Source organism: Phocoena phocoena, chromosome 17 (genome assembly GCF_963924675.1).
Source record: "Phocoena phocoena chromosome 17, mPhoPho1.1, whole genome shotgun sequence".
NCBI lineage: Eukaryota > Metazoa > Chordata > Mammalia > Artiodactyla > Phocoenidae > Phocoena > Phocoena phocoena.
The window spans coordinates 80,347,552-80,366,668 of record NC_089235.1 but is presented as its reverse complement, the minus strand read 5'-3'; the positions used below and the strand labels follow the sequence as shown (position 1 = coordinate 80,366,668).

General features: G+C 60.0%; 1 protein-coding gene across 1 annotated transcript; it reads right to left on the bottom strand.

Moving 5' to 3' along the window:
• Positions 1–1,461: 1,461 nt before the first annotated feature.
• SPATC1 (spermatogenesis and centriole associated 1) lies at positions 1,462–18,606 on the bottom strand. The gene is made up of 5 exons (XM_065895298.1): positions 18,396–18,606; positions 10,313–10,819; positions 9,670–10,185; positions 9,420–9,559; positions 1,462–1,791 (listed from the first exon to the last, which is right to left on the bottom strand). Exons 1-5 carry the CDS (start codon positions 18,604–18,606, stop codon positions 1,462–1,464), a joined length of 1,704 nt encoding a protein of 567 aa, XP_065751370.1.
• Positions 18,607–19,117: the final 511 nt, after the last annotated feature.

Below are 19,117 nucleotides of genomic sequence, written 5' to 3'. Positions count from 1 at the left end.
GCCGCCTCCCGCTTGCTCAGGCGCTGCCCTGCCCTCCACCTTCCTAATTCGAGCTGTGAACCAGTTCCTAGAGCTCTTCAGGTTGTCTCTTAAATTGCCCTGAAGTTTGGGCCAGGGCTGCCCTTCACGCCTACAGACATGGAGGAGAAGGGGCTTCTGCTCTCCCCCGCAGCCCCCAATTTTCCAGAAATCCCCGATACCTTTTACAAATCAAGATCTGGTGCTGGGTGTGCTCCTTGCTGTGGGTTTGTCCCATTGCTAAGCCTTCTCAGCAGGCAGAGCTAGAAGGTCTGTATGTGTAGCTCTCTGACATATCTATACACAGAGGCCTGCCCTGCCTTTCCCAGGGGTCTGGCTTCATCTCCTGAAGTAGCAGCCCGGCAGTGAGGGGAGCAAGAAGACGGAGCTCTGGGGCCAGAGCACCCCAGCACGCGCTACACCCCTCTGCTCCGCACCCCTCGCTGGTTGCTGACGAGATTCCCCTGCTTGAACCCAGACCCAGGGGCTCGTCTGTTCGCTTGCGATCCTCAGGCTGGCAGGCAGCAGTGCTTCCAGAGCCTCCTCGGCTGGGGTCCGCATCCCCACCAGCTCCTCCCCTTCTTCAGGCAGGCCCTCTGCTCTGTCCCACACTGCTCTCCTCTCCTCACGCACGTCCTGAAGGGACAAGCATCCTGGCCTGCACCCCTCTGCATCCCGCACTCTCCATGAGCCCTTCCTGCTCCGAGTCTATAGGTCACCTCCAGGAATCCCACCCCACCCCATCCCCACTCCTGCTCTCCCCTGCTCTGTTCGGCTTTCCATCGGCCTGTGCACCTCAGCTCTGCCCCTGCAGTAGGTGGGATCTGCCCTTGCCGGCTCTGACTCTCCCAGTCGGGTCCCTTCCCGCGGGGCCTCTGGCAGGGACCCCGTCTCCCTGGGCTGCGCGGTGCCCGGGTTCCTCCTGGCTCCCCTCCCTTCAACGTCCTCCTGCCCTCAGTGAGGTTCCAGAAGTACTTGTTGCTACCTCGTGCAGAGGGAGGCGCTCCCACGCCCACATCCTTCTCTTGACGTCGCCTCTGCCTCCTGCTCTGTGCCCAGGCCTCAGTTCCATGCCCGTCACCAGGCCTGCTGGCACACCCACGACCCTTGCCTGCCAGCTGGGCTCCTTCCTGCTTCCTGCTCTTCCCCCTCCAGGTCTCAGGGGCTCCTGTGCTCCCACTGCCAGGCCAGCTTTGGGGCCTTTGGAACATCCCCCGTGGTAAGACAGCTGCTGAGCTTTGGTCTTGGGGCTCTCCCCAGGGGCCCCGGAAGGGGCATGAACCTACAGGGCAGGCAGGACTGAAGGGGAGCTGGGGAGGCGGCGCCGGCGAGCCCCCCAGAGGAGGCAGCACCAGCCAGGAGTACCAGCGCAGGCCCAGAGGCCCGCGTCCGAGGCGAGCTTTAATGGCTGTGCACCCAGGTGCGGGCCACAGCGAGCCAGCATCACCAGATGAACATGGGCTTGCCGTCGTCGTGCGCCAGCTGGCTGAGGCAGGAGAGCAGCAGCAGCGCATCGGCGAGCATGCTGGGGTGCACGGTCTCCACCAGCACGCGCTGCAGGAAATCCACCGTGTAGGAGACGCCCTCGGACGCGGCCAGCTCGGGCCGCTCCCGCAGGATGCCATAGGCGTTCACCAGCTGCTCGGTCAGTGCCGGGTGCACCCGCCCGTTGTAGCCCAGGCTCTGCAGCCGGTTCATGATGCTTGTGTAGCGCTGTGTGAGCGTCTGGCACAGCTCCTCGTCCAGCTTGTGGTCACTGGGGTTCAGGGAGGCCTGAGGGGACAGCAGCCGTCAGGGACCCTCTGGCCCCACCGCAGCACATAAGCAGGCGGGCAGGTGAAGGGCGACGGAGGCCAGGGGGTACGGTTGTGGGAGGATCCCGATCCGACGGAGTGTCCTCGAGGGGGGTGTCCTGGAGGCCCTGAGAGAGACGCCTGTGGGCTCTAGGGCGAGGGGAGCCCTGTGGGCTGAACCTGAGCAGAGAGGTCCCAGAGGCCCCATCACCTGCTCCATCCACCGCCAGGGATTCGGACTGAGTGGGGGCCACAGGAGCTGGGGACAGAGAGCATGGCTGGGGGTGATGAAAGACGAGGGGGCCTCCCAAAGCCCCCAGGGTTGCCCGACCCGGGAGACACCACCGCCTCCTGGGTCCTGCCCCGCTTCCTCTCAGCCTTTCCTCCGGGCCCCCCGTCCCAGCACCCCAGGCTGCCTCCTCAGCACCCCGCGGCCTGCACACCCCACTGCGGGCGTCCCTTCCCACCCCTCATGCTGCACCGATGACCCCAGGCCCAGAGCCAGGGCCCTGAGTCCCAGCGCTGGGGGTCTGCTGCCACCGGGTGCCGTTCCCAGCGCCTGGACCCGGGGTCTGCTGCCACCGGGTGCTGGCTCCTAGCGCCTGGACCCGGGGTCTGCCAGCAACCGGGTTCTTTGCCTCCGTCTTCATCACCTGTGACCGCCCTGCCGGGCTGAGCTGCGTCCCGCAGCGTCACCCCCCTGCCCCGTCCCTCCCTCCACTGCCCTCTGGGGCCTCAGCTGTCTTCTGCTGTAGCCATTTGAAGTTCTTCATAATTTTGAACAAGGAGCCCTGTGTTTTTGTGTGCACTGGGTCCTGCAAATTAGGTATCTGTCACTGGTACCGCTGCCCCCAGGCCTGCAAAACGAAGGTCTGAAGTGTATGTAGCGGGACAGGGTCTTTCCCCGCTAGAGCCCCCCTGCACTTTCCACTGCTCCAACTTCCAGGGCCGGGGCGGACCGGCAAGGACCGGACCTGGCCCTGCTCACCCTCTTCCCGCAGGTCCCCAGGCGTCCACCAGGCTGGCTCCCAACCTGCTAGGCATGCCGGGAGTCTGCTCAGGCACCGCCTTCTCCAGGAAGGCCTCCCTGTCCGCTCCCTGGATGGTCACGTGAGCAGAGCACCAGGCTGATGCCCCCAGAGCCCTAGGCTCGCACCTCTGCTGCCTGGGGACACTAGGACGGGCCTGGCTTCCTGGCCTGGGCGCCTGAATCTCCTTGCATTTGCCTGTTTCCAGGCCCCGGTGGGACAGACGGCAGGAGCTCAGCCGGCATCTGTGGGTGAGCAGCGGACCTGCAGCTGCTCACACCGGGGCGACCGGGGAGCAAGCCGGTGGATAGCGTTCAGCCTCGGCCCCTGCGGGGCATCGAGAGCCGTCACCTGCTCACCCCTGGCCGTGGCTGGGCTCCTGCTGTGTGCCAGGCTGGGCACACGGAGCTTAAGACACGAGCAGGAGTCCGACGGGGGCACATTTACGCTGAGAGACGAGGCCAGGGCTGCCCCTAGGAAGTGACCCCTTGAGAGCGGAGGGCGACAAGGGGGAGTGGGTGGGGAAGAGTAGGACAAGCACGGCAACAGCACGGGGGCAGTGGGTGTGGGTCCCCGCCCCCAGTCCCCTCAGGCTTCCCCTGAGAAGCTGCAGGCCTGAGCGGAGTGCCCTGTCCTAAAGGCTCAGAGACGCCTGGTGGGCTTTGTGGTTGTAAGAGAGCGTGCTGACCACGGGCAGGGGATGGACGGAAGCTGGCGAGAGGGGGTGAAGGGTTCTGTCCATCCATCCTCACTCTGCAGATCTCCGAGCCCTCCCAGTTCAGGTGTGAGCAAAAGGCCCTCAGAGTTTACAGTGAGGACACGGCCCAGTAGAGGGATGGTACTGTGAGCGCTGCCACTGGGGATGGGGTCCTGGAGGGAGAGGTCGCTGAAGCGAGGCCTGAAGGACAAGGACAACGGAGGGAAGAAACTTCCAGGCTGAGGAGCAGCATGTGTGGCACGGAAGGTGCCAGGACGCCGGGTGCAGAGCAGGGCCCCCGGGGAGGGTCGGGTCCGACGGCCGCCACCACGCTGAGTGTGAGCCTCGCGTTCCCTGCTGGGACTGCAGGAAACACTGCACCGCCTGACAGCGCTGCTGTGGGGACACAGGAGACATCTCTGGGGGCGTGGAGCACAGCACCCGGGCCAGTCAGCTCTGCTGCATGGGGGTCACGTCTACAGGCGTGGGAGTAGAGAAGGAGGGGCGCCCAGGGCGGTGAAGTTGGCCCCGGTGAGCCCGGGTCTGGGTGGAGAGAGGGCCGAGAGGCAGAGCTCCTGACGGCTTTTCTTGTTGACTGAAGCCCTCGGAGGGAGATCGTGAGCTCCCCGAGGGCAGAGACTGTGTCTGGCGCCCGCTGGGCATATTCTGAACGCTTGACGCTAGCCAGGACTGAACAGGTGGAGCAGCGAGCTAGCTGTGGACCAGTTAAGGTGACAGCAGTTTGGACCACGGGGTAGGAGTGGAGGAGAGAATGTAGATGTGGAGGTGGACGTGGAGAAAATCAGAGTGGATGGGAAGAATCTTTACAGGGCGAAGCCGCAGGGCCTGATGCTGGAGGGGATATGTGGGGGGCGGGGGCGCGGGGAGGCACATAGACTCACACCTGCGAGACCCAGCACATGTGCTCATCACGCAATCTTTCCGTCCTGGACCACACACGGCACCGACCACGCGCTCAGTGAAAGGGGAAATGGCAGCAAATATCAGAGAACCAGCGTGGCGCGGCCCTCATTCTCCACACACAGGGCAGGCGTGTTAGGAGCCAACGCTCACGGGCAGCCAGACGCCCCTCAGATGGTGGTCCCGACGGACTCAGGGCTTAGAGAGGAAATGCAAGGCAGTTCGTGAGATAGTCAGACCTGAGCAGCCACACGGCACCCCTCTAGCCTGCAGGGCTGCAGCCAGAGTGCCACCAGAGTCAGGCTGGAGCCTTGGCGGACATAGCTGGGGCTGCCGGGAGACCGTCGCTTTCCCCAACCAGCCTTAAACAGCAGAAGCCTCCCGCTCTGCCTGGGTGCTAGAACAGGATCCACTCTGGCTGGTGTTCCCCTTGTACTGGCCGTTGAGTATTTTGAATAGCTCCCTGACCAGAAGGAACTTCCTTGTCCTAAATGTAGTTATTTAAAAACAAAAGAGATGTAAATAAAAATGATTTAAGAGCTCAACCCAAGAAAGGAAAGGAAAGCAAAGCTAACGGAAGGAGAAGGGAGGAAACACCCTGAAGGGTCAATAGAGAGGACGGGCAGAGTCCACACCCTCCACCGAACGGGGCAGCGCCTCCCCCTTCTTTTAGGTAAGGAAATGCCCAGCTGAGACCACCGCGTGTCCCACCATCCTGCAGGGGGACCTGATGTCACTGAGTCCGAGCCAAGGGGTGGAGCCTGGGACGTCGAGCACCACCCCCCAGGCCGAGTCCCAGGACGCGGGGACCCTGACGTGTGCGAGGGGCTGGTCAACAGGGCCCCACAGCCCTGTGGAGAGATAAACCTCTGGCTTATTAAGCCATGTATTCCTGTCACAGAAACTTGGCACGATCTCTAAAAATGTAGCGAAGCTGCAGAACTCATAAACAGCAAACAGAGCCTCCCAGGGCATCTATAAACACCAGGGATGAAGTGTGGTTTATGAGCGGAGTGTCTTCTCATGTGTATCAGTATGTTAACAGAAAAGGGAGGGGGAAGAAAACTGTGTGGTCATCTCAGTGAGAGAGAGAAACAGCATTCTAAAACGTTCAGTATTTGTTCACGAGTAAGAAAAAACCAAGCACTCTGAACAACGGAGGAAGAGGGAACTTCTTCACCTGGTGAGGCAGACGCTGAATGCGGCTCACCTGGCTTCTGTGCTAGTGCATTCTAGCACCTTCCTGAACTCTAAGAGGCTGGACGCTAAACATCACCTATTCCAGGCTCCCCTGTGGCTCAGGTACCCCTCTGACCTGGGTTTCCGCCCAGCAAGCACAGGCGCGTGGACCTCGTCTCCTGGAGGAGACAGGCAGGGGACTGGGTTCTCTGGAGAGTGCACTGGCTGTGGCACTGGTTCTTCGGGGCGGCTGTACCAAACAGCAGGCCTCCGACTAGGTGTGTGCGTGCTGTTCCCGGGGCAGCGACAACGATGGCGTGTTCACTCCCTTGCCGTTCTGGCATTTTTACTGGCTGTGTAGCAGGCAAGCCCAATTTGGTGTCCTTCCTGGAGCCTGTCTGAACACCTAAACATTTATAATAAACCCCTTTCTGCTTATATCAGCTAGTGTGGATTCTGTTATGTGCAACCAAGGATTCTGACTGATTTGTCGAAAGAAGATCTGGCAAAAAGCCTGGAACACACATCGCACTTAACTGGAAGACTAGAAGTGTGTGTTTGTAATCACGTCAGAGACAAGATGAGGTTGCCTTATGATCTGCTTTTAAAACATGCTGTATGGGACTTCCCTGGTGGTCCAGCGGGTAAGACTCTGAGCTCCCAATGCAGGGGGCCCGGGTTCGATCCCTGGCCGGGGAACTAGATCCCACAGGCATGCCGCAACTGAGTTCGAACGCTGCAACTAAGAAGTCCACATGCCGCAACTAAGAAGTCCACATGCCGCAACTAAAAGATCCCGCATGCCGCAACTAAGACCCAGCGTGGCCAAAACAAAAAAAAATTTTTTAAGTGCTATATGATATGATTGTCTACAGAGGAAAGCCCAAATGATATACAGACTATCAAAACTAGCGAGGGGGTTTGACAAGGTAGCTAAATAACAAATCAGTACACAGAAATCAAAAATGTTCTGAGCAGGCCAATGCGTTGGCCTAGAGAGCATCCGGGGGGGACCACGGGCAGGACTGAGGTACCACCCTCAGTCACCCTCACACTGATGCAGCTGGACTCAGGGTCTCCTAGGACAAGGGCGCAGAAAGGAAGAGAGACAGAGCCTCTCCCGTGGAGCAGATCTTTGTGTTTGGGTAGAAGAACTGACAGTAGTGAGCACTGGGATAACTTTCAGTTGAGCTTAAAAGACAGCATAACTGTCTGCGAACTTACACAAAAGTAGATAGCCACGTTCTGTGAAAAAAGTCAACGAGTCCTTATTGAATATCGGGTTCCATTACAGTTTTCAGCGTTAAAGCTCTACGGCATTCGGGAAGCAAAGGACCCCAGTTGGCCGACACCAGGTTTCACCTGGTTTGGTGAATCTAGGTAGAATTTAGGGGTTCTAGCAACCGCCAACATTGGAGTTCAATGTGCAGAGAAATAAACAAGATGTCTTGATGAAGGGAAGTAAAAGCCTGGGCAAAGTGGAATTAAATGCAGATGGGAATCAACGAATGATCCAGCCAAGTAGGCAGGATGGCTTGAGACCAGGAAGCATCTTTATGATCCTCAGGTGGGACCAGACCTCAGTCAACCTGCAGAGGGCCCTACAGAAGGCCAGCCAGGGGCTATCCTGAAGACAGCTTCCGTGCGGGTGGGCTGCAGTGCAGCAGCTTCCTGGGAACAAGGGCAGCAAGTGTATGATCCTGGCAGCTCTGGTCATTGCTGGATGGAAGGTGCATGGGGCCGGAGGCCATGGAATTGGTGACGGTGGCCGACGGGCAGAATGACCGGGTGAGTGTTGTGGTGAGAACCACCACCCAGAGGCCGCCAAGGTGGAGGCTGAAGCGCAGGCTCAGGGGCACCAAGCTCCTCGACTTCCTTAAATACCAAAAAAATTGCCTTACGTACATTCTGCTTCCTTTTCTTGCCTCTTCTCTAAAGAGTTGCCATTCAGTGCCGGGACTTAAATTCTCCGGCATAAGCGGTAACTCGCAGGCAAGGTGGAGAGCGGCGTGGAAGGGGAGGACCCGCACAGCACACACCCTCCTGGAGGGTCTACCTTATCCTCCGTATAAACAGCAGTTTCAAACAACCAGAAACCTCTCTCCGCAGTTTGATGTCTGACTTCTATGTGGGCAACTAGACTTTCACTTGTGATTAAGTGTAGTCTTCGCCAGCTAGATGTCAGATGCAGCATTTTAGAGACATAAATACTGTGCTTCTCCCGCGTCATCTGCCAATTTTTAAACAGCCGCTGCCAGGCTGCACTCATGGCACAGCAGTGGTGGCCGTGGTCCAGGACAGGAGTCAAGGGTCGTCAAACCCAACACGGCCAAAGTTGGCCCCGCTGACACAAGCAACACAGGGATAGCCAACATGGCAAAGATGGGAAACTTCCCCAGTTCAACCTATAAACCAATGAAAAACTAAAAATTTGAACTAGATTTTTCTTGGAACTTGCCAGACTGATCCTAAAATTCATATTGAAGAGCGAAGGGCCAAGAGGAGCTGTGACGATCTGGAAGAAGAGATGCCCAGGCTCCCTTGGCCTCCCAGGATTAGGACACTGTCACCTGGGCAGGGCCAGACCTGCAAACCTGGAGCCCACACTCGTGGGACTGGGAGAGGGGACCGAGGCGGGGCTGGCAGCTCCAGCCTTAAATGGGACTCGAAGAGTACAAACAATAAAGGAAAACGTGGGACTTCCCTGGTGGTCCAGTGGTTAAGACTCTGCGCTTCCACTGCAGGGGACGCGGGTTCCATCCCTGGTCGGGAAACTAAGATTCTGTATGCCACGTGGCACGGCCAAAAAAAAAAGAAGAAAAAAAAAGGAAAAGGTGGATAAAAAACGTGGATTATTTCGGTCTCATTAAAATTACAAACCTAACCAACGGACACCTTAACAAAAGAAGGCAAGCTCAAACCGGGACACGGATGAGCCCACTGTAACTGAACGTGATTCCTGCCCACTCACAGACCCAGAGCCACAGTCCATCCACGGATAAGGACGGCCAGAGAGGTAGGGCCGGGAGCACCGAGGGCTACTTCGCGAGGGAAGAGTAAACGGCTGAAGGGCCGCGGCGCCGACGCCCGCCCCCAGCCCCCACCCCCGCCCCACCCCCGCTCCACCCGAGTGGGAGTGTCGGTGGGGAAGGGCGCGCACCGGCTCATCCTGCCCCGGCGCAGCCCAAGCCCCCGACGTGCCTCCTACACGTGGTGGCGAGGAGACGCGCCCAAGCGTGTTTGGGAAACATCGTCCTCTGTGTCCCTCAGTGGGAGCGGGCTCAGTGGAGGGCATGCTGCGAATACGGAACGAGCCTGGCCTGAAGACCCTGGCCACCAGGCCGCCAGCTGCTCAGAGGCTCTGAGAACTGCCTCCCCTGCGCCCCCCAGTGACACTTGAGGACTTGGACAGGGCGAGGGGGAGGCATAAGGCGGCAGCTCCGCCAGTCTGGGGAGGGCCCGTGGGAGCGGGGCCTGGCAGACCCGAGGCCATGGCAGCGGCAAAATGGGAGCTCACAGGCCTGACAGTGCTGGGGCCCCTCTGCTGCTCTGCCCTCTGGGAAGGCCGCCCGTGTGGCTGGGACCACACACTCCTGCTGCCAGATGCCGCGGACACCTGCTGGCCGCTTGGACTGAGTGCGGTGTTTCCCCCATCCCAGAGTGCCCGCAGGTTCTGATGTGCTCTACCTAGCTGGAGTGCAGGGGCCGCCGGAAGGCCGTGCCCAGCCCTGCGGGTGGCGGGGTAGGCCCTCGGGCGGTGAGCGGCAGGTAGGCACAACACACCTGGATGATCTTCTCCGGAATGTTGGAGACCGTGAAGCCGTAGAGCCGGACACGCTCGGGGAAGATGCTGGACAGGATCCTGCGGTCCAGCTGGAAGGCGATCTCCCCCACCAGCCTCTCCGAGGCCAGCTGCTTCGACTCTGGGGACAACAAGGGGTGGAGGGAGTGGTCAGTGACCGTGGTCGGCAGTCCAGGGGGGTGCCTGGGAGGTCTCCTAGGGCAGCCGAGGAGACCCCAGACTCGTGCTCACGTCGGGAGCTGTCAGGGAACTTGCCGCTCTTCCGGTGGGCTGGCTTCCGCTCCAACTGCAGGTTGCTTTTCCGAGACGGCTCTGCCACGCGTGGACCTCGGGCGTCGTTGACTGGAGCCGGGGAGGACGAGGCTCGAGGGGGGGAGTGGGGGTTGTGTGCAGGGGAGTGGAGGGTGGGCGAGGGCCGGGTCGGGGAGCGGTGCGTGTGGGCAAAGGGGTGTGGGGTGCTTGAGGGCCTATAGCTGGTGGCGGCTTGGGGAGCGGGAGTGAGGGCAGAGGCGAGGACGGTGATGCTGTAGGAGGTGGCCGAGGCAGGGACAGAGGCAGAGACGGCTTGTCCCTGGGGGCCACCAGGCTGTGTCCGGGCGTCTGGGGTGCCATAGGAGAAGGCTGTCGCGGGGCTGGGTGTGTCCATGGGACCGACGGGCGTGGAGGTCTGGATGGGCGCACCCACAGACGTCATGCTGAGGGGCTCCAGCTCCTGGGTGGGCTGGGGGTGCTCAGCGGAGGGCGGGGCTAGCGACGTGGGGGAGGGGCAGAAAGGAGAGGGGGAGGGTTAGAGCGAGGCAGGGCCAGGGCCTACTAGCCTGGCAGGGGCCCCGCCCCTGGGCCCCCCGCTGCCCCTCCCCCCTGCACCGGTTACCTTCTGCGGTGGTAGCAGGCCCCCCACCCGCTGAGGGGTGGGGTCCAGAGGGGCATCCTTGGAGCGGCTCTGCCAGCCACACCCTTGGGGCCTCCAACAGCACCAGACTGCTCACGGGATTGGCCGGAGGGTTCTGAGAGACACCTAGAGGGGCAGCCGTGGAGGTGACCAGGGGGCCTGTCAGGGGGCTGCTTGGAGTCAGGGGGCCAGTCGAGGGCAGGCCCAGGGAGCTGGCCGGTGTGCCCGCCAGGGGCACTGCCGCGGGGCTGGCCAGGTGGCCGCTCAGGGGGCCGGTCAGGAGGCTGGAGAGTGGGCTGCTCTGTGAGATGCGCCCCAGGCTAGGCAGCAGCGCGTTGAGAGGGCCCATCCGGGTGCTCACGACGGGGCCTGCCGCGGGGCTGGGCTGCGGGCTGTCTAGCGTGTCGGCCAGGGGCACCAGAGCCACCATCCCCGCTTCTTCCAGGACGGGTTCGTTTGCTGCTGCCGGGGCCGGGGGCGGGAAGACACCTGGGGGACACGGAGAAAGCACTGAGACCCCAGGCTCTCTCCCCACTGGGGCAGGGCCTGCACCAAGATGCCCATGTGCCTCTGATGAGCTGACCAACTCTCTCTGAGCGTCACCTCTAAGCGGGCATCTGTGGGGCTGCTCAGTGGATCCCACGCGAGGGTCTGGCCCCTCATCCCTGTGCTGCGAGGGAGCCTGGTCCCTCCCAGGATCACCTCTGTAAACGCCGGCCCCCCAGCCACCAGGACCTTCCACGCTGCCTGTCCCTCAGACAGGCCCGCTGCCTTGAGCCGCTGACCCCTCACTGAGGAGAGGAGGGTCTGAACACGTAGGTCGCCAAGTGGACCCCTCTGTTCCCAGGTGGTGGGGGAGTAGGCCCGGGCCTCCTGACTGCTGTCCTCTTGGGGACGGCCGAGCCTCACCACGTGGGGGACCCTCAGGGAGGCCAGAGCTCAAAGCTGCTGGGAGCCTCCCGTGGAGCCCAGGGTGTGCCTGGCCCGCACAGGGCCCCCGCCTGCCTGTCGCCGGGGGTGCAGGCACAGGAGGGGGTGTTGCTTCTCCCCTGCGTGGGGCCTGGGAGCCCGTTTGCCCTTGGGTTCCTGAGGAGACTGCCCTCGGATGACCGAGCGACCGCTGTTTGGGGGAGAAGGCCCCTAGGGAGGGTGCAGGAAAGGTTTCTGTGAGTGTGCAGTTTGATTGAAAACTTCCACGTTAAACAAAAGAAAGCAGTACATGCTTATTATAGGGAAAGAATGGGATACAGAAACGTCAGAGAAGATGAAAACCACTGGTGGTCCTGCTATCCCACCGGCCATCATATAGCAAAGCTCCGCGAAGGCTTGAAGACTTTCTCCACGTGTTTATGTCGCTCAGGGGCTGGCGAACCCCTGTGTAAAGAGTTGGCGGAAAGAGCTCCAGCTTTCCTGGCCATCCGGCCTCTATTGCAGCCGCTCAGCTCTGCTGTCACGGCTCCGAAACAGCCACAGACAACACGGAAACAAATACACGTGGAAGCTTGGCGACAAAACATCACTCATGGGTGCTGATATTAGAGTTTCATGGACTCGGTGCATGTCGTGAACCAGCAGACTCCTTTGGGTTTTCCCTCAGCTCTTTAAAAAGGTAAAGTCCATTCCTAGCTCCCAGGCCACGCACACGTGTGTGGTGACTGCGTACGTGGCCCGTGTCCTTATGTGCCCCGCCTCTTCCTACTGGGCCTGCACCACGGCTACCTTCAGCATCATCGTTCCTGGAAAACAGCGCTTATCGCAGCTGCGGTGGTACCCGTCTTGTGCACGTGCCATTGTTTATTGAGCCTGTTTCGGCTGTTGGGAGAATCAATTGTCTCCAGTTTTCCCAGTGACAAAAATTCTACTATATGAATCTTTATTATCTTTCCCCCCGAAAACAGACATTTGAGAGGTTCTTAATGCACACTGCGAAGTCTATCCACTTTAAGACCCCTTAGAAACGTCTGACGTTCCCTGGGAAGTCCGGGACTTGTTACACCGATGCCGCCCTGCACAATGTGTGCCAGGATGTCCTGCCGCTTATTTTTGTTTTAAGTTTTGTTATTTTTTCCCAAACAAATAACTTAAATTTTCAGAATCAAATCAACCAGTCTTTTACGATTTCTTGCTTTGGCTTTTTTGGAGTTTTGCTTTAGGACTGAAGAGACAGTGAAGCTTGTGGCCCAACGGGAAGTATCCCACGGAGAGGAACGGTGTGAGGGAAGGAGCAGGCGGGTGGCAGAGACGGGTGACGGGGTACGGAGACCCGAGTCGGGGCGTTTGTCCTTCCCAGCCTGTCTCCTCTTGGGGGAGCCTAGGGTCCAGATGACATGGGAAAGGACCACTCGGGCAGCGTCTTCAGGACTTGGGAGAGAAGACGGTGCCTGCGCGGCCAGGTCCTCATGGTCTCTGAGACCCAGGGGATCTGGTTTCCGTCTCACTGATGTCCCCACCTCCACTGGTGTCCTCTGTGTCCCTCGCAGACATCCCTGGGCGTTGTACCAACTCAGCATCTCAGTCCATTTTCTCCTTCTCCATCCCTGCACCCAAACACTGATCGAGGGGCCGGTGACCCCGCGTTGCAGAACCCAGCGCACGCTTCACGGGGCTCTTCTCACACGTGGCAAGTGGCGTCCACGCGGCGGGACGTTCCTCCCTGTTGAAATCCCGTCTTGGTTTGGCATCCAGGTTCCCGGTCACCCGGCTTCCTCCGGGTGCCTCTGGGCCCACATCCTCTGCCCCCGGGGGCAGCCCCAAGGCCCACCTAGAGTCTGCTTCCCCGCAGGAGCTGATGCAGCTCGGACGCTCTGGACCAGCGCAGGCTGCTTACTCTCGGGCTGGACTCTGACTCACATCCCAGTGGCCTGACCCCCTTCTTCCCAGGGTTCTGCTGGGGACTCTGCCCCCCTGGCGTGCCGGCCGCCGACATCTTTGCTCTTTCAGTGGCTCAGGTTTCAAATTGTGCAGCCTCAACACTTCTCTTTCAGGAGCCCCGAGCATCCCATCTGTCTGCAACACCTTCAAGTACGTGTATCCAGAATCCAGCACGTGTGCTCCTCCCAACTCCGGTCCATACCAACATTACCCTGCCTGGATTATTGCAGGAGCCCCCTGGCTTGCTACCTGTTTCTGGCCTCTCCCCTCACACATCAGCCAGACTGTTCCAGTTAAAATGCCCACCAGCTAGCTCACCGTCTCATTCTGAGTGCTAGGCGGTTCAGTGTCCCCCCGTGACCTGGCTCGTCCTCTCTCTGACTTTCTTCTCCTCCTGGTCTGTCCCTGGCACCTTCTTCTTCAGCCCCTCGGGCCTCCTTGCTGTTCCTCAAATGCTCCGGCACGCTCTTGCCTCTGTCTTTGCGTTGCTGTTCCCTCGGCCTGGAACGCTTTTCCCGTGTGCACAGCTGGCCACGTACTTCCACCCGTCCTTTCAGTTGTTACCTCTTCGATGAGCTCTTCCATCCCAAATCACCAGTTTCCTTCACCCCACCCGTTCCTTCCCCTTCCTCTGGACTATGTCCTCCTCAGCACTTATCTCTCTCCAAGATATTCTCCATTGACTTATTGGTTTTTCCTGTTTCCCTCGATTAGAATGGAAGCTCCGTGAGGGCAGGGCTTTGTCTGTTTGCTCCTATTTCCCAGTGCCTAGAACAGTACTTGGGCCACAGAAAGTGTTCAATAAATATGAAGAACATGATGTATATATGAGCACAGAAAAAACTTGATGATTAAAAAAGGTCAGTGTAGGGTTATCCACGGGCCCAGCCGCTCCGCGGCATGTGGGATCTTCCCGGACCGGGGCACGAACCCGTGTCCCCTGCATCGGCAGGCGGACTCAACCACTGCGCCACCAGGGAAGCCATGTCCATGGATTTTTGACCCATTAGGGTCACCGATGCGAATCTCAGGAGCAGCCTGTTGAAATCTCTGGCTGGGAGATGGGGACATTTGAAAGCACACAGTCCCAACCACTGGACCTCCAGGGAATTCTCATGAACAGGAGTGCTCTGAGCCAACAGGAGCCCCAGGTCGAGCCTCGGTTTAAGAGATTTCAGTCCTATAGCTTTGTATTGTAATGCAAAATGTGCAAGTTTGTTTTAACCTTATAATTTATATTTTGCTGATTTAGATTTACGAATTGAAATGTTCCTAGGTACTTTACTACATACAGTATTAGAAACTTAAAGAGAACTTAGATTCACTGCATCTATATAGGTTTTTTCTAGCTTTTTAAAATAATTAATTTTTTGGCTGCTTTGAGTCTTCGTTGCCTCGCGCGGGCTTTCGCTAGTTGCAGTGAGTGGGGGCCGCTCTTCCGTGCGGTGGCTTCTCTTGTGGAGCATGGGCTCCAGGCGCACGGGCTTAGTTGCTCCGTGGCATGTGCAATCTTTCCGGACCAGGGCTCGAACCTGTGTCCCCTGCATTGGCAGGAGGATTCTTAACCACTGCGCCACCAGGGAAGCCCTATATGTTTACTTTATACATAAGAATTATTTGGGTCCAGGAAGGTTTGTTTGTTTCATCGGACTATTGAAGCTAAAAAGAAAAGCAAATGTCTTAGATCTACAAATGCAGTTTACAATGTTTTAACCGTTTAAGCGAACTTGTGATTTCCTCCCCCAGGCTGCTCCTCACAGGGGCAGCTCTATCTTTCCCGCCGAGGCCGAGGGCGGGACTCTGGAGGGGCCGCACTCTGGTCTCCCGCCCCTCGTCGCGTCGGTCAGGACGTGGCCGCCACACTGTCCTGCACTCGGCCGCGCCCTCGCGCCTTCTCCCTGGCCGGCCCTCGGGCTCCGGGCTGCAGAGCCTCCCCAGCGGTCCTTCCCGGGCCTGCCCACCGCCCGTGGCCTCTCCGGCCTCGGGACCCTCCCTCCGCGAGGACGTCGGCCCCGCGAGGACCACGCCGGGCCCACACCCGGGCAAGGGCGGCCTGGCCACCGAGACCCGCCCCCCCCCCCGCCCCCGGTCCACGCGGGGACGAAGGCGGGGGACAGTCAACGTGGGGGGCGTCAAACCCGGCAGTCGGAGGGGGCGGGGCGCCAGGGAGGGCCCTGACGGGACGGAGCCCGAGCGTAGGGGCGGGGCCAGAGTTGCGGCGCCGCTCAAGGGGCGGAGCTAGCGTAACGGGGCTGCCCTGAGGGGCGGGGCCTGAGGGTCTGGGCGGGAAGGTGTTGCTCGAGGCCGGACTCGAGGAGGCGAGACGGGTGAGCAAAGGCCGCTAGAGCCCAGGGTTCCAAGAGGTCTGGGGCGGCGGCAGGTGAGAAGGAGAGGGGGGATGGTGACAGGTCCCGAGGAGGGGACTGGCCCTGAGAAGGGGGCGGGTTCTGAGGGGGGACAGAGGTCCCAAAAGGAAGGTGTGTCTTGAGGGGGGATGGGGTCCCCAGGGGGGTGGGTTCTGAGGGGGCACAAGGGTCCTAAGAGGAAGGCAAGTCCTGAGGGAGGGATGGGGTCCCCCGAGGGATGGATCCAGGGGGCTTAGGGTCAATCCCTGGGGTGGGGGTAGGGCGGGGGTAGGGCTGGGTCCGGGGCGGGAGGTTGGGACTTGGGGGAGGAGGGGTCCTGAGGCGGGGACAGTTCCTGAGGGGAGGAGGGAGGCCCTGCTGGGGTGACAGGCCCTGGGGGTGATGAAGGCTCTAGGACTGGGGGCAGGGGAGGGAGGTTGTGAGGAGCAGGGCTGGTAAACGCCCTTCGGGAAAGAGGAAGACGGCTGCTCCGCGCCGAGGGAAGCTTCCACCAGCCTGCAGCCCCCAAGGGAAGACAGAGGGGGCAGCAGGGGTGGGGGCCTGGGGGAGGGTGGGCTTAGGCGAGGAAGGGGGGAGTGGGGGAGGAAGCCCTCCTGCCCACCTGCGCTCACAGCCTTCCCCGGCCCGACCCCTCTGGAGGGAGGAGCCGGCGTGCGGGGCAGCCCGCGCTGTAGTGGCTGGAGCCGTCGGCGCGGCCTTCACTTCCTCCCTGCTCGCACTGCCCCACTCCCCGTGCATCTCCCGTCTGCGAGACGTCGGCCCGAGAGAGTCCCCGAGCCCTCACCCTCACGCGTCCCGGCTCCGCCTTCCCCCTGCCACGTTCGCAAGGCCAGCGCCTGAGCCTCACGGCCTTTCTTCCCTGTGGAAGTAATCCAGCCAACAGCAATGTTCACCGATTGCCCGCCGCGCGGACGGCCCGCTCTGACCACGGCGGCGTGCCTTCTGCCTCGCTGCCGGCCTCTCTAGGTCTCTGGGACGCTGGCCTCTTTACTTCCGTGTCGTGTGACAGCCCAGCTGGTGTCCACTCCCTTCCAGGCTCTCCCGACTGGCCCTTATGGCCACCTGCCTGCCTTCCCCACGTCTGTCCCCACCCCCGCCAGCCCAGAGCTGCTGCAGGCGGCTGGTGGCCGCTGCCTGCGTAGCCCGCACATGCCGGCACCATTTGGGCCCGTTACACACCTCCCGGTTCCCCTCTCGCTTCCTCCTGCCATTTTCACTCTATTGCAGACTTTCCCCATCGTTTTCTCTCCACCCTGACCGTCAGAGAATGACATTTTTCCAGAGAAGAGTGAAGCCATGGTTCCGGAGTTCTGTAGCTTCCCACCTGGTGTTCTCACTCACCCTTCCTCCTTCCTTTCCCAGGCAGTGGACGGGATGCTCTTCCTTCAGTCAAGGCAGCCTCTGCTCTGTAAAGCATTCCTTTTCTCTTTCGTATCTCCCCTTTCCATAGAAATAAACTCAGGTCTCTGCCATCAGGAAAAGCAGCTCTAGATGCCATGCCCCTCTCCAGCTGGTGCCCCCTCCAAGCCCTACTTCGTGAACGAAGTGTCAACCCTCTATTCTCTCCATTTTCTCCCTCACTCTCCACCTCACTCCTGGGCCTTTCCTGCTCACAGCGCGGCTGAAGCTGCTCTAGCCGAGGTTCCTAACGCAGGTCATCAGCACCTTTCTCGCTCCACCTCTCAGGCAGCCTTTATTCTGCTGACACTCTGTCCCCTTCGCAGCTGTCTCGGCTTCTGTGACATTACACTTTGGAGGTGTCCCTTGTCTCTCTGAGTGCCCCTTTGCCAGCTTCTCTACCTGTCTTGACTCAGGACTTGTCCCCAGTCTCTCCTCACTGTTGCTCTCTCTTTCCAGATCGTGTCACCCCTCCCGCGGCTTCAGTTATCAGTGACTCTTCGATCTTTTCTCTCTAGCCCTGACCTCTCCTTTGAGCCTCAGGCTCATACCTCCGCTGCCTCCTGGGTGCTCCAGGTGGACGTCGTGAGAACGTCTTAGAGTCAGTTTGTCCAAAGTGCAACTTATTCTCTTCCTCCAGGACTGAATTTCCCTCTCCCAGGTTCCCCCTGGCCGAGAGCACAAAGGGAGGCTTACGTATGATATGTCAGTTATAAGTTATCAGCCAAGTTGACGACTGTTAAATTATGTTCTATCTGCTTACCTGACAAATAAACCTTTGCAACAGCCTGGAAGGTCAGGTTTGATTTTAGGACTCCTGTGCTCCCTGGAGTTCTGTGCCAGAATGTGGTGGCTTGGGGAGCGCTGGCCCCTGGGCAGCTTCTGTGTGAACGCCCCTAACTTCTCTGCCCATTCTTCTGTCTCACCCTGCCCCATACCTCCTCTCCAGCCCCAGGGCTGTCACACACTAATGATTTCAAACCTCAAGCTTCAGTCCTGGCTTCTCTCCTTGGTTTCTAGACGCCGGTGGTCAATTCTGAGTGGAGAGGGATGGGGCAGGGGGCTGAGGGTGCTGGGGGGGGATGGAGGGGAGGGGGGAAGCTGAGGGTGGGTGCCGTATTGGGTCCAGTGGGGCAGCACCTTTGGATTCCAGGGCTGGGAAATTCTCAGTCTGTGGAGCTGCTTGGAAGTTCACCTGAGGGGAGGAGTGTGTGGGTGGGCAGGGACTCCTGCCGTCAGGTGAATGGGACTGGTGCCTAGTTTTGTCCTTTTATCGTGGTTGCCCTATGTCCTCGCCCTCCCCTCACCCGGTGTTTGTTGCTATCTCCGCCCTTCTCTCCACGATTTCCCGAGACCCCAGCACAGAGTCTCTCCTCTCGGGTGCAGTCTCACCCTTCCCTCCCCGCTTTTCTTGAACCCAGGCCCCTTGCAGTTACCCTGGTGTTGAGGAGGGCCGGTCGCTGCCTCGTCCAGCCTGCTGCTGAACCCGCTGATGCCCAGGCCACCCGCCTGCATCTTGATCGCCGCCTTGAGCTCGTGATTCTCCCGAAGGAGCCGCACCAGCTTCTTCAGTTCCTCGTTCTCCCGCACCAGCCTCTCGATCTGACGCCGGAGCCCCTCATAATTGGTGAGTAGAGACATGCCCCAGGGCAGCGGGAAGGGTGAGGCTGCCCAGGGCCCGGGGCCTCACCTGGGCTGGAAGAGGGCACTAGAGTTTGCAAGTTGCAAGGCTGGCCCATGGGCCTGGGTATTGTGAGGTCAGAGGCTGCACCTCCTCCAGGCCTCTCTGCTCTACCAGGCTCAGCTCTCCGTGCCTCCAGGCCTGAGCGCAGGCCCCGCTTCAGCCTGGAACATTCCCACCCGTTCTCTGTCCAGCCGGCTTTCCTCTGTGGAGCTTCCCAACAGCCGCCCTCTAGGCTTCCCCGCAGGCGTGTCCTCCATCACAGCACTTGCCTGGCTCTGTGCAGTTAGCTCCTTAGCGCTGTTTCACTCACTTCACATCCAGGGCAAGGACTGTGCGACTCGCCAGCATCCAGCAAAGGGCCGAGTGCCGTTTAGGTAGGTAACCAGTGAACATCTGCTGAACGAAGACTCATCACCTGCCTTCCTGGAGAGGGCGCCCTTTCCTTGGGATTTTGGGCGCACCTGGATT